At 42.4% G+C, this 14,486-nt stretch overlaps 1 protein-coding gene across 1 annotated transcript in view; it reads left to right on the top strand.

The window, feature by feature from the left end:
- The window catches only part of LOC147725229 (vomeronasal type-2 receptor 26-like), a 108,255-nt gene extending 98,605 nt beyond the window's left edge, over window positions 1-9,650 (top strand). Inside the window, exon 3 of the mRNA XM_086918215.1 lies at window positions 8,749-9,650. Within this exon, the coding sequence (XP_086774341.1) occupies window positions 8,749-9,650 (902 nt within the window). The remainder of the gene's footprint in view (window positions 1-8,748) is intronic.
- The last annotated feature ends 4,836 nt before the right edge of the window (window positions 9,651-14,486 follow it).

Below are 14,486 nucleotides of genomic sequence, written 5' to 3' on the forward strand. Positions count from 1 at the left end.
TCTATTAAAATTTCGACCCAGAGCTGTCACAGCCACCAACATATACATTTCGGGTTAAACCACAGTTTTAGACCTGGTACCATTTTTTTTCTGTTGTCTTCCTATTTTTGAAATGTTTTTCAGGTTTTAGATGCTTTGGGCACTGTGCCATTGCTATTCAGTAACACAGTGCTCTCTATTGTAAAGTATTGTAATTGATTAGTGAGTCCTTGACTGGCTCATTTGATTTACTTGTCAGACCTTCGTACAGTGCACCATGTGTGCCCAGAGCCTGTAAGTCAAATGTTGCTTGTAAGTCAAATGTTGCTGGTGGGCCTGCAGCACTGGCTGTGCCACCCATAGACGCAGCTTGCTAAGTATTTTTCAGGCCTGCCATTGCAGAGCCTGTGTGCAGTCTAGTACTGTCACGTCAACTTGGTAAGTTCACCCATTTACCAGTCCCTAAACCTTGCATTTTCTACATGTTATCCATCCCCAAGGTAGGCCCAAGGGCAGGGTGAATTGTAAGTAAAAGGTAGGACATGTCCTGATATGTGTTACATGTCCTGATAGTGAATTACAGCCAATTTTGTTTATCACTATTGCAAGGCTACCTGTCCCTATAGGCCAGAATGGGCAGTTTGATTATAACATCTAATGATCGTAACTGACCCAGGGAACATGGTAGAGAAACAAATTTTGTAGGCCTGAACTCAGAATGATAAAATACTCATTTTAGTGCAAGTGGTTTTAATATTCTGCGTTGGAAAATATTACTTTTAGAAAGTGGGTATGCTCTTGCTTAACCATCCAGCCTGCCTCTGCTAGGTTGTGTATTGCATGTCTGGTTTGTGAGTGACAGGAGGGCTTGAGCTCCAGCAGTCTGATGAGTCAGGGCTTGGCTGAATAGGACCATGGCTGAATAGAGAGTGGAGGGCTGAGATTTCCTTTCACTCCCCTGAGCCCTCATAGAATAGAGATTAGGGGGAGGACATTTCATTTCCGCTTCCTGGGCCAAGTCTGCTTTCAACAATGCTGTCTCCACCTCCTGCCAGGAAGCTGCACAGAACTGGTTTCGGCTAGGTACAGGCACCCTCTGCCCTCAGAGGGCAAAGGATTTACTAGTATAAATATTGGGGCCCAGACCCCAAGACTTTAGATATCTTCTGGCAATCAAGACAGACCTTTGCCAAGGAGAAGAAACCAAGGAAGGTGAAGGATTTGACTGCCCCTGTGCCAGTGTTCGATGATTTTCTGGTGTTGGCCTGCAGTGGTTACTTAATTGCAAAGGAAAGGGGAAAGAACTTTGATTGAAATTTCACCCTGTTGAAGAAGAATCTCCAAGGGCTTGAACTGAACTGTGATTGCCTCCTGCTGAAGTCTCAGGGATACATGGCATCACCACAAGCTCCCCCCTAAATTCCCTTGCTGGGAATTCTGTCTGGAGAAGCCTGCGATTTGTTGGCAGCTGGAAGAGCGACTCAATGAGAAGAAGCGCGACGCCGTGACAGCTGTTGCTGTTGCATCATCGGAGAAGAGTGTCATTTGGGTTTTGTGTTAAGTCTATATAAAGATGACTTATTATCATAAAACCTGTGTGGTATCCGTATGTAGTGATTTCACTGTATTACTGTATGTGTTAACAAATGCTTTACAAACTGCCTCTGAGATAAGCCTTCCTGCTACTGCCAAATAACCACAGGGTTCAGCAGGGGTTATTTAGGAGTTTCTAGGATTTCATTTATATCTTGATCAATTTTTAACCCCAGGTATCGCATTTCCTTCTTGATCAACTGATTCTCCTTTCTTTGATTTCATACCATAACCTCTGTGTTGTCCTCATTTACTAGGTAACCCAACACCTTGACAAATTTTAAAGCCAACTGTATAATAGCCGACAGAGCTGCCTCAAGATCCGAAGAGAAAACCATAAGGTCATCCGCATATAACGCTACCTTTCTCCCCCATTCCCCCTGAAGAAAGGAAGGGATGTTGGTTGTTATTCTAAGTATATGTTCAAAGGGCTCTATATGAAATAAAACAAAAGGGGGGAAAGGGGACAGCCCCGTCTTGTACCTCTGAGTTTTTTAAAAGATGAAGATGGCTTCCCATTCACTAAAACTCTATCAAAGGCTTTGGAGGCATCTAATGTCGTTATTGCTAAAGGGGTTGCATAAGTTCTTGCCAAATTATTAGCTTCTATGAACCCGTTAACTTGTGTTGTTACCTTCCTTTTAAGAAGCCCTTCTGATCTTTGTGTATCACATCTTCAACTATCTTAGTCTCCCCTCCAAGATTTTTGTAAAGATTTTATAGTCCGAATTCAGGAGAGATATGCTTCACAACTGGCAGGACCCTTTCCTTGTTTCAAGATGAGGGTAATTATAGCCTCATTCCAAGGGTTAGGTAGTTCCACCCCTTGATCTAGTATCTCTCCTATCATTCCTGTCATGAATGGGTTTAACACCTCCCATAAAACTTTATACAGCTCCACTGGAATAACATCGACCCAGCAGCTTTACCCCCCCTTGCTTGACTGACTCGCCATACTGACTTTTCCCTGTGTAATATCCTGGTTTAAGATCTTTTGCTGACTAATATGAAAGGATTGGATAGAGTCTGCTTACCATCCCTCAATCTCCTGTTCTGATGTTATCTCCAACTCAGTATATAAAACCCAGTAAACTTCTGTTAATTTCTCCTCACTCCTCAGAATATCCCCAGACTGTTCCTCTCTGATCTCTTTAATCTAGTTCCTATTCTGATCCATCTTGATTTTCCAAGCTTAAAGCTTCCCTGCGCCCTCCCCATACTCGAACTGTGCTAATTTACTAGCATCCCATCTGTTTTTTAAACCGTGTTTGGGGGATTTCCTCACCTGGATCTTCAATAGAAGCAATTTTCCTTCTAACAAAATCCTAGCATCATCTATTAGGGTTCTTTCTATTTCAGTTTCTATTTTTTGCATTTCATACTCTAACCGGGAGATTTCATTCAGTAACGTGTATTTCTGTAACAGGCTGCACTCGTAATGTTACCTCTATTAAATGCCTTTAAAGTGTCCCGGATACTCACAGTCGGAGAAAAACCACTAATAGTCTTAATGGAATCACTAACTTCTGCCATTAAACTTTCAATTATTTCCATCTCTGCCAGTATGGTACGATCTAGAGTTCACTTCTTTTCTATTAACTTTCTAGTATCTTTAATTAACATTAATTTTGCCGAATGATCTGATAGATGGGCCGCCATATATCCAATATTGAGGATATCCTCTCTAAGACTCAAATCTTCCAGAAAATAGTCAATCCTTGATCTGCATCCGTATTTCCTATTGTGGCATGTGGTGCCCGGCAGAGTTCCAACTCTCTCTCTCCAGAGATCATAGAGAGCATGTTGGTTCATCATATCTTTGAAGAGGCTCGTGATTCGAGCATAGGTGCAGCTGTACTTTTATTTGACTTATCCAACTTTAGGTCCATTACCACATTAAAGTCTGCTGCCTCAATTACCGTGTCTGAAAACTCCAACAACTTTGAAAACATACTTTTCAGTGGCTCGTAGTAATTGTGATTTGGACCATAATATCCTACTAAAATTAGTGGCCTATACCTTATTTTTATGCTTGCTAAAATCCATCTACCCCCATGTCCGCTCTCATATCTGATATCCATATTTTTGCTTGTGTTTTCACCACTATTGCAAGCCCTCTTATGTTTGCACTCTGGTACGTACATATTATCTATTATACCCATGTTTGTTTTTTAAATAACTCCCCACATTCCTTCTTTACCAGATGTGTCTCTTGCAAAATCAGAATCTGCTAAGGAGAGTCTCTAAGGTATTGTAATATCTTGTACCTCCTCCCTACATGCGTAGCCCATTAACATTCCACATTAAAATCTGAATAGACATGGCCCTACTCTTCTAAATATTTTATATCTTTCAGAGGTTTTTGTTGAAATGTTTCAAATTTTTCCCATTTGCTCCCCCGTCTCCCTCCGTCCACCCTTTCCTGGAAAACCCACCCATACTTCTTCCTGGGCCTAATTTTAGCCCAAACTTCTACACCCACACCGCAAGCACCCAATACCAAGGACCATTGCCTGTCCATATATGTCTATACATGTCACTATATGTGTTCTGTATGTGAATGTGTGTACGCCTTACAAAGAAAATCATCCTAAACTGTAACTTCCTTTTATATACATCTCATTCAGCTTCCCACTCCTCCCATCTTAATGGCTTTAAATAAATCGTCTGCCTCCCTTGAACTTCTTATCTTGTGCATGTTGTTGTTCTGCATTACTTTTAGGTATGCAGGGAATTTAAACTTCTCAGTTGCCCCTACTTTTTTTAATTCATCCAAACTTTTCCCAACCCCCATTGGCAATCTACGGTCACCCATGATAGCTCGGATCTAATTTCCAATGGAAAGTCTACCCCCCTTTGAGTTTTCGATTTTACTGCACATTGGAGGATTTTTTCTTTAGGGCATGTGTCTCATAGTTAATGAGGATTTTCCTTGGCTTGACTCTATTTAGATTTTTGCTAAAGGGATCTCTGTGTACTCTCTGAATGTCTTTCGCAATGTCAGCCTCACATTATTTGATCTAAACTAAAGCCTTTATCAAAGACATTACATAAGTTTTCAAATTATCCCCCTCCTTCCCCTCAGGATTGTGAAAAAAATGCAAGTTGTTCCTTCTGGAGTTATTTTCCAGCTGTTCCACTTTCTCCTGCAGCCCCTGCTCATTCCAACGCATCACCTGAAGCTCCATTTTACTATTATTTACATATTTTTTCAATTCCTGCACTGTAGTTTCAAGTGTTTGAGTCTTTTCAGACAGAGGGTCCATCTTTTTTTCCAAGGCCTCACAGAAGCCACGTATCTCCCTCTGATTTGCTTCTGATACTTCAAACCCCATCTTAATATCCATAGTGAGTAAAAAGAGCATTGCTTCTAGAGAGCTAACGGAGGTCTCGATAATGGTTTTTCCTTCTCCCAAGTTCTTAGATATTCCTGTAAAAATCTGAAAATGCAGTACAGTGTACTTTTTCCACATCACTATCAATATGTGACCAAAGATCCTCACATTTACAGGGAAGCACTTCAGCTCAGGTATCAATGTTGACAAGTCATCAAAAAACATTTTCATATACGTAGCTGAATCACTGCAAATACAAATAATATCACTCCAATCTTTGTTGAACTTGAAAGAACCTTTTTTGCAGATCATTCAAAGTGACACTGCATTCCATGTTTTCCAAAGCTCCGGTGTCATGATTTAACCACTGTTAGAAGTGGGGGTCTCTAGTTGGCAGAGGTAGGTACCACTGTCCACATAGGGACCCTTGCTTCTTGTCAGGGTAAGGAGGAAACACTCTGCTCACCCTCTTGGTAGCTTGGCGCAAGCATTCAGGCTTATCCAAAAGCAATGTGTAAAGTATTTGTACCAACACTCACAGTAACACAGTGAAAACACCACAAACTGACTCCAAAACAGTTTAGAAAAATAAAGGTATTTAATCTAAACTACACAAGACCAAATGGCAAAAATCCAACATACACAGTTCAAGAATATGGTTGCAAAAGAGTTCTAAAGGTTGCGATAAAATAATCCACAGTTGCGTGAAAAGTTCACAGTTGCGTCACGTTTGCCCACAGTACCTTTTAAAAGCGACAAAGTTCCAAAGCAGAAGCTGGTGCAGTGGAAAACAAGTGATGCGTTGCTCCTGAGACCCTGGGGAGGCAATGTGACAACCCTGCTGCAGTGAATCCGGTCTGTATGGGGAGGAAGGCTGACTTGTATGGATTCCGGTGCGTAGGTTCCGTAGGAAGTTTTTTCTCGCAAAGGCACGATGTGATGATCTGTGGGGTTGCGATGATCTCCGGGGCGACCATGCATGGACCAGAGGTGATCTCACTCTTGCAGCTCCTCGATGCGATGGCTTCTGCAACGACCCAGCAAAGTGATGTGGTCAGCAAGCAAGAATTGATATGAGCTCATCCAGCTACGACAGGCTCTGTGACAACACTCACAGCGATGGTAATATTTCCGCACCGGTCTGGTGCATCCCACAAAGGAAGGGTGCGACGTCTCTGGCAGCGGCGACAGGCGCTGCGACGATCTCGACCTCCATAGCAGCGGGAATTTCTTCGCACTATCAGGGATGCGCTCCGCAAACAAGCGATCCGCTAACTTTTCTGTAGCAAGTTTCTCAAATCTTTGTTTCCAGCTTCCCAACACAGGCACAACTTCCAGAGGCACCACAACTGGCCCAAGCACTCTAGGAAGGAAATAACTCTCTCAGCTTAGCTCAGGGAAGCTGGGGGTGAAGTCCTTTTGTTTCTGGGCACTTAAAAAACAGAAACCAGCTCTTTTCAGGCTCTTGGAGATTCCTTCAAGCAAGGGGACACAGCACAAAGCAAAGTCCTTCCCCTCTCCTTGGCAGCAAAGCGACAGCAGGTCAGTCCAGCAGAGCAACAGCAAGACAGTCTTCCTTCTTCAGTGTCAGTTTTATCCTTGGCAGAGGTTCCTTCTTGATTCCAGGATGATCTAATTTTCCGTAGTCAGGGGTCCTGTACTTATAACCCTAAAATTATTTGTTCCCTTTGTGCAGGAGGGCTCCGAGCCCGGTCTGAACCAGTTCTGGGTGTACCTTGAGCACTTTATTTTCCTGGCTTCTCCTTTCCTTTCATAGAGAGAGGCAGGGTCGTCAGCCACCCAGTAGGAGGTGGAGAAAGCATTGTGCAGGGAGAGCATAGCCCTGGAGCACTTTATTGACATGATTCCTTCTCTCCTTTCTCAGTACAGGGCAGAGCCATCAGATGCACCACAGGGGGTGGAGCCAACACTGTGGGGGGCAGGCACAGTCCTATTCAGGTCCCGGTGCGATCACCACCCACCACTGGTGCAGATGCAGTCATCCAGCCTAGGGCTGACTCAGACAGCCTCCTGGGGGCTTCCCAGGCCCTGTCACTCTCAAACCAGACAGTCAATTCTAAACAGGCCAAGGCACACAGAAAGGTCAGACAAAAGAACAGCAACTTTCTAAAAGTGCTGTTCTCAAACACAGGATTTAAAAACTACCTTTCCTAAAAGAAGAATTATTAAATTCTGTGTTTAGGGATACCAGACTTTTATGTCCTATCTTGCTCCTATGGGAAGATATGCTGGTAGCACTGTAGCCAGTATCCCCCAAGATAGCCTATGGGGCAAGATAGCCTTACAATAGTGAAAATGAAAATGGATGTAATTCACTACCAGAGCTTGTCACCTGCACTAGTACATGCTCTACCTTTCCCATACACTGCACCCTGCCCAAGGGGGTGTCTTGTGCCGTCCATAGGGGTGACCAATGTGTACAGAAAGGGAAGGGCAAGGCCTGGCCAGTGTGGGCACTGACCAGGAGGACATGGCAGTTCACAGACTGCACACGGGCACTGTGGTGGCAGGCCTGAGACACCATTTTAGGGCTACTCTTGTGAGTGGCACAACCAGTGCTGCCGGCCCACTAGTAGCATTTGAATCACCAGCCCTTGCACACTGAGTGCACTTTACTAGAGACTTCTTGGTAATACAAATATGCCAATCATGGGTAACCAATTACAATAACAATTTACACAGAGAGCATATGAACTTTAGCACTGATCAGCAGTGGTAAAGTGCCCAGAGTCCTATTGCCAACAGCTTTGGGTCAGGAAAAATAGGGGAGGGAGAAGCAAAAAGTTTGGGGATAACCCTGCAAGAAGGGCCAGTTCCAACAACCACTATCCCCGATGTTTGGCGATAGCGCTCTTTTCACATATACTTGTCACTATACCTTGCATTGAATGTTTATAGCCTGAGGTGTTGGAAATTCACCTACTATCAATACTGACTCACTAGAAACTGGTGGCTGATGTATCAAGGGTTTTAACCCATTCTCTGTGGGTGACTGTGATGACACATTAGGAAAGATTCTTATGGAACCAGCCATTTTATCTATCACTGACAGAATCAAATATGATTTTGATATTTCCCGATTCTCTACAGTTTATACAATAATCAAACAAGACCTAAAACATGCTTCTAAACTCTGCATCTTTAGACCAAAGACCACAGAACTGAAAAAAACAAAAGGAAGAACTAACAATATTTTAGAGGCATCTATAAACAACACAACTCAAGCAGAATAATATTAGCCCACACTTTCTTACTGCTAGCTTGTATAACAAAGTTACATTGTATTGGCCCCTTCAGAAAGGAAAAAATAACTCTTTCACTCCCTTCTTCCTTTCTTTGAATGGCTTTTAGTTTGTGGTTGTGCAGGCATTTTCTCAGTGTTTATATATTTGTACTGGTGTGGGCTATTTATCTTTCAGTGGGGTTTTGTCAGTTATTATAGGTTTAAACCTAAAACTGGACAGCCTAATTATAAATCATCTGACCTTTGCCTCATGGTTGTTAACGCCTTATTGACTAGAATTGGATTAGAATTAGAATGCTTAAGGTTTGTTTATCCTCTATGAATAAATTGATGTTTAAATAAAAAGAAACAGAGAGGGCCAATGGATTTATGTCCCTCAGTATCTGAATTTAGGTCTCAAAAGCCATGAGACATCACAAACACATAATATTATGTAAATAAATCACAACAAGAAAAACTCCTTCAATATAATTATTCTTTACATATCAACATGCCATTAACAATGTTGTAAACATACTGCTGCATTTAGCATTGATGGAACATTTATGGCTTCTATTTTTATCTGCTTCAATTTAGATATGGAAAACTGCCAGAAGTGCCCTGAGGACAAGTGGCCCAATGACAGGAGGGACGGCTGCATCCCCAAAACCATTGTTTTCCTCTCATACAGCGATATCATTGGTGAGGTTTTGGTCTTCACAGCTGTATCTTTCTCTATAGCCACAGCTGCAGTGCTGGGAATCTTTATTAAACACCGAGACACACCCATAGTTAAGGCCAATAACCGGGATCTCAGCTACACACTGCTTGCCACCCTAATGTTCGCCTTTCTCTGCTCCCTCCTATTTATTGGACAACCCATGACATGGACCTGTCTGATCCAGCAAGCTGCATTTGGGATTGTTTTTACTATTGCTGTGTCTTGTGTTTTAGCAAAAACCATCACCGTTGTCATTGCCTTTAATGCCACCAGGCCTGGGAGCAGATTAAGCAGATGGCTGGGATCACGGGTGTCCGGCTCTATTGTCCTCTTGTCCACACTGGGAGAAGTGACAATCTGTCTGTCTTGGCTGCTCACCTCTCCCCCTCACCCTGGCACTGACACGCAGTCTGAGACTGGGAAGATAATCCTGCAGTGTGACCAGGGCTCTGTCACTGCCTTCTACAGTGTGATTGGATACATGGCACTCTTGGCCTTTGCCAGCTTCATGGTGGCTTTTCTCGCCAGGAACCTCCCTGACCGATTCAACGAGGCCAAGCTCATCACATTCAGCATGCTGGTGTTCTGCAGCGTCTGGGTCTCCTTCATTCCTGCCTACCTCAGCACTAAGGGCCGCAACATGGTGGCCGTGGAGATCTTTGCCATCTTGGCTTCTAGCGCTGGACTGCTGGGCTGTATATTCTTTCCCAAATGTTATAGCATTCTTAGGATGGATTGCAATAGCATAGAACGTTTAGTTCTGAAAGGCAATTTATAAACACTGACGAAACATTGTCGATTAGCGCTGCTAGCCACACCAGAATGAAGGGATATATAGATGGACACTTAATACTTACCTTTAAACCTTTTACAACAAATATGCATTTACTATTTTTGCCTTCACAACAAAATAACATTTGTTATAAATGTATGCTTGCATAATTTATACTTGTTGTAATTTCCTGCGTGTTAAGGCATGCAGGGTTCAGCTGTCATTCTATAACATGTAATAATATGTACACAGATACTCTGCGATATACCTAGTTCTGAAAATCTCACTCTGCATATACTGCTGAGTCTTCTTCATCATAACTGCTCAAGAGCATAGCGGGAGCATATGAACCAAGAAGGCTTCTGAGGTATAGTTCTCCGCCATACCTGCAATCATTGATTGCTTTTTGTGAAGGTTGGGTATATTTTTCTGCAGCTTTCTGGAAGTCCAGTGAAACTGCATTCAATCTTCTGCTGAGCGATCTTTCCTGAGGTATTTTCAGGTGTCAAGGATACTTGGAGTTTCTAAGATGTGGGACTGGTGAAAGTGTTGTCTTTAAGGTCCTTCTCTGTTACAGTTCTTCTTCAATGCATTGCCCCTCCTAAAGGTATTGCTGCTGCAATGTTTTGACTTTGCTGGCTTTTATTCTGTCTTTAAATAATATTTTTGACTGATTCATTTATTAACATGCTTTTTAGGAATTTTCCTTGACTTCACAGTTTCCTTCTTTGGTATTATATACCTGCTTGTGATAATACTTTTATATTATTATTTTTACTGGCTCAAGAAACATTACCAAATATTAATGTGTTTTTATGTGAATTATGGCCCAAATCAGTAGCATTCCTTTCAAATAAAAGAAAACAAGTAGCCCGAACACCTCCTTTGAAATCCAAAGTTATTGAAACACAAGAAGTATGACAGCACTGCAATCTTGAGCAAATAAAAGCAATTCAATAACAATACTGATATGATATGTTCCGATATTACACAGGTTCTGTGAGAAATTACTACTCTCTCCATGAAAGTGCCTGATAATAAGATACTAATCAGAGATAATGCAGCAGCAATCAGCAAAATGACTCCTCTTCTCAGTCAAATAAAACCTTTCATTACACATTTCTCTCATTTAGGGGCTCATTATGATGCTTCCTATTTTTACTATGGGAGCATACAGCCGGCTGAAATGCATGCGCTCATAGTGAAATGGGAGATGCTGCTCATTCCAGTACCCTGTACCTCAAGGTGCCTGCTACAAGGAGCAGGGATCAACAGGGCGACACTATAGGTGCCCCCTCGACCTCTAACAAGAGGCTGAGCATAAAGTTGGACCTGCTAGGGACCCTCAAACACGCTTTACATGATATCCATGTTGGACTGACCGGCATGGAAACCATGTTGTAAGCTGTGAAGGATAATCTCAAGGGCAGAAAGACCCGTCCTTGAGATTAATTGCCAGCTTCCCACTAGTGGAAGAACTCACTGGCCTGTCGGAAGCCTGCAGGAATGACAGGCCAGTTTCCTTTCTGACCGCCTCCAACATAATGAGGCAGTGGGAAAGGAAACCAGACGGGAAATTACGACGCAGCCCCTGAGGTCAGAGCCTTTGCCGTATGATAATCGCTCCCTAGGAGACAAAAGGCCTGACTTAGAGTAGATCGCAAATTAATTTTTATCATTTTAGTCCAGCCTTCATGAGAGTCTGATAGTCTATTAGGAGTATGATATTAACAAATTCCTCTTATAGAGTAAATTGCCTCAAATTACTACAGCAGATAGATGTACGTTAGGAAACCCTATTCGTCTGCAGTAAATCTCTTTAGCAATTAAACCCCTAAACTCAATAAAAACACCTGGTCCAGGTGGTATTTCAGCTGATTTCCATAAAACATTGAGAAACAACTATTGTCCATTCTTTCTTTATTTCATGATTTTTATCTAGTACTACTATTAAGGGTTCTTTCAAATAAGTGATTATTGCTGTTCTTCCCAAATGAATCATACTTCAATTTCTAATTATCAACTAGTATTGCTCATACTAGCAAAACTGTACAATTTATGATAAATCATTAGCTATCAGGTTAGTTTCAATATTCGCCTCCCTAATTCACTCTGAACAAACAAGTTTAATGAAAGGAAAGCTTTTCGCACATGCCACACAACTTATGTCATGTTCTATCATGTATTTATAAAATGAAAATTCATGATGGCTGTAAGAAATGGGGGTTACCCAAATCTCCAAAGGGGTAGCAAGGCATCAAGCGGGCAGGCCAAACTTCAAGGACATGTGAAGCATTCACGCAGCACCCACAGTCAACACACCAGGCACACCACAAAAGAGGCAGGACACCAGTTTGAGTTGGAAAAAGATACGTAGTTTAGTGTTCCCAACCTGCAAGGCAAAAGAATGCACAACAGTAGTGTCACAACAGGACGCCAATTGGCGCCAGAGCCAAGTGAATAAAAGGGGGAATTATTTACATAGGAAGTAGTCCATGCTGAAAGGAAGAAAAAGGATGGGATCAAAATGACGTTAGATCTGGGGCCAATCTGGTGGGGCCAGCTCAGACTCTCATCCTTTGGGGTAGGCTGTAATTGCAAAATTCTACATTAGCATAGAGATACATCATGCAGAATAACGCCAACCCAACCCCTGTAAGGGAAAAACATTAGGGCATCACGTCACATCATAAACAGGAACACCTGTAATAAATCAGCCTGTCTGGCCCATTAACCTGGTACATAACCAAGGGCCTGGAACAACACATCAGGCCAGCATTGCCTGGGGCTGGAACCACCTGCTGAACCCTCCACCGTGCCTTGTATGCTGGACCTGGTTGAGGGACTTTAGGGTCTATCCCTTTCATGATGCTCTTCAGCTCTTCCCCCTTCTAAAGGGGGTTATCCGATCCTCTATCTGAGGGGCAAGTCTTCTCTTCATTGGCCTCCTTCAGTGGGAGGGGAGTGCTGATATTGGAAAGAGCAAGGACACAAGTCCTCCAGCTAGAACACTCTGAGAATCAAATGCTCCTATGTGGAGCAAACACATGGAAAGAAAGAGAAGCCGCGGTTAGTATATGATTTGCATATAATAATAATAGGTCTCTCAACAGACATCTAAAGCCATCTTTAGGAGAGGATTGAACAAACACAAGAATAGGGAGGAACAGAATTGAACTTGAATAGACAACTTAGCTATCGAATCATGAGCAAGAGATGAGCCCCGGCCCACTGTAAGTGTATGATTTGCATTGGAAACTGTAGACAGACGTTTCAATTTTAACCTAATCATATAAGCAATCAACTAATATCCTGTGAAATTTTAGTGAGTAGCAAGGAGAAAAAGATATTAACATCAATATATCCAGTAAGACCAGTAAGACCGGAAAAAACATAGCACCCCTATATACTTGACATTAGTCCTTAGCTCAATCATTTCCCAGCTTTCCAGGAGATAATTGCTTTTTCGACCTCATCTACATCCAGAAAAAAATATGAGCGGCCATTTTTTATCACTTTCAACTTTGCAGGTTCTTGCAAATAAGCTTGAAATCCGAGTTCTTTGATCGGATCTATGAATTGTTTTAGTTTCCATCTCTTTTCTAGCGACAGTTTACTTAGATCTGATCTCACAAAAAAGGTGATAGACTCAATAGTAACTGGTGTGTTAGGGCGCGCTTTTAAAGAAATGGCTTGTCGGAGCAGATAGTTGCCAATATAGATCAGAATAGGTCTTGGAAATTTGCCACTCTTATCTCTCTGGAATAGGGGTAGTCGATGCGCACGTTGGATCTGAGAATCCCAGTCCCAGTCTGAAAGGTCAGGAAAAGCCTTTTGAAACAAATGAGTAATGTATGCCCTCGGATCTGCCCCTCCGCTCCTTCAGCAATACCAAAGACACAGAGATTCTGCCTTATATTCCTGTTCTCCAAATCTTCCAGTTTGGCTTGCATCTGGAGTATTTGTGAGGCGTGCCTATTCAATTCAGCTTCAGAGCTTTTCGATTTTTCTTCTGTAGCAACCACTCTCTGCTGCAATTCCTCTATGTCCTGTGACACTGCCCCCAATTTACATGCCATCTCTTGTAGAGAAATTTGAGTTCTATTGTTGTCTCTCATTTGATGATAGTGGGTTTTGGCCTCTTGTTTCTGTTCATTTAAGAGGTGTAAGATTGTCTGAAAAGAAGCAGTCAATTCCCCTTGCGGTATCCACTCAGTTGGCCCAATAGATGAAGATGAAGCAGTATCTCCCAAGTGCATTACTTGTATAGGCTCACCTAATGGGGTCCTTGATACCTCCGGAGTGGTTGCCCTAGGAATGTCACACATATCTTCGATTATACTGTCATTACCATTATTACCACTGTTACTGCTGATATTGCTGCAGTCAATTGACACAGAAGCAGAAGCAGGGTTATCTCCAATAAGTATCAGGGTAGGTGCAGAAGAGTGTGGATGTAGTTGATCCAATGTACTATCCCCAGTAGCCTTTAATTTATCAGAAATGATGGGTTGAGTAGGGCTGAGTGGAGCATCAGTCTTTTTTTTGTCTGTGGGCATAGTGGTTAAATCATTGGGGCTATTACCAGAAAGTCGCAGCGCCATAGTTTTTACACCACCCTTAGCCTGTACCCATTGTCTGATAGGGCTATTTTCAGCAATAGCCTTCAAGGCGTTTGTTTTAGTTTTGCCCGTCATTTTTACCATCTTGTTCTTACTTTTGCCCTTCGATTTCTTGGGAAGAGTTTTATTTTTGTCTTTGATCATACTTAAGGGCGTGTTACTCCCCTGTTCATTAACATCCACATACTCTTCATCCGTTTCACCTACGTCTAGGTTATCA

Source organism: Lissotriton vulgaris, chromosome 4_1 (genome assembly GCF_964263255.1).
Source record: "Lissotriton vulgaris chromosome 4_1, aLisVul1.2, whole genome shotgun sequence".
In the NCBI taxonomy this organism is placed as follows: Eukaryota; Metazoa; Chordata; class Amphibia; order Caudata; family Salamandridae; genus Lissotriton; species Lissotriton vulgaris.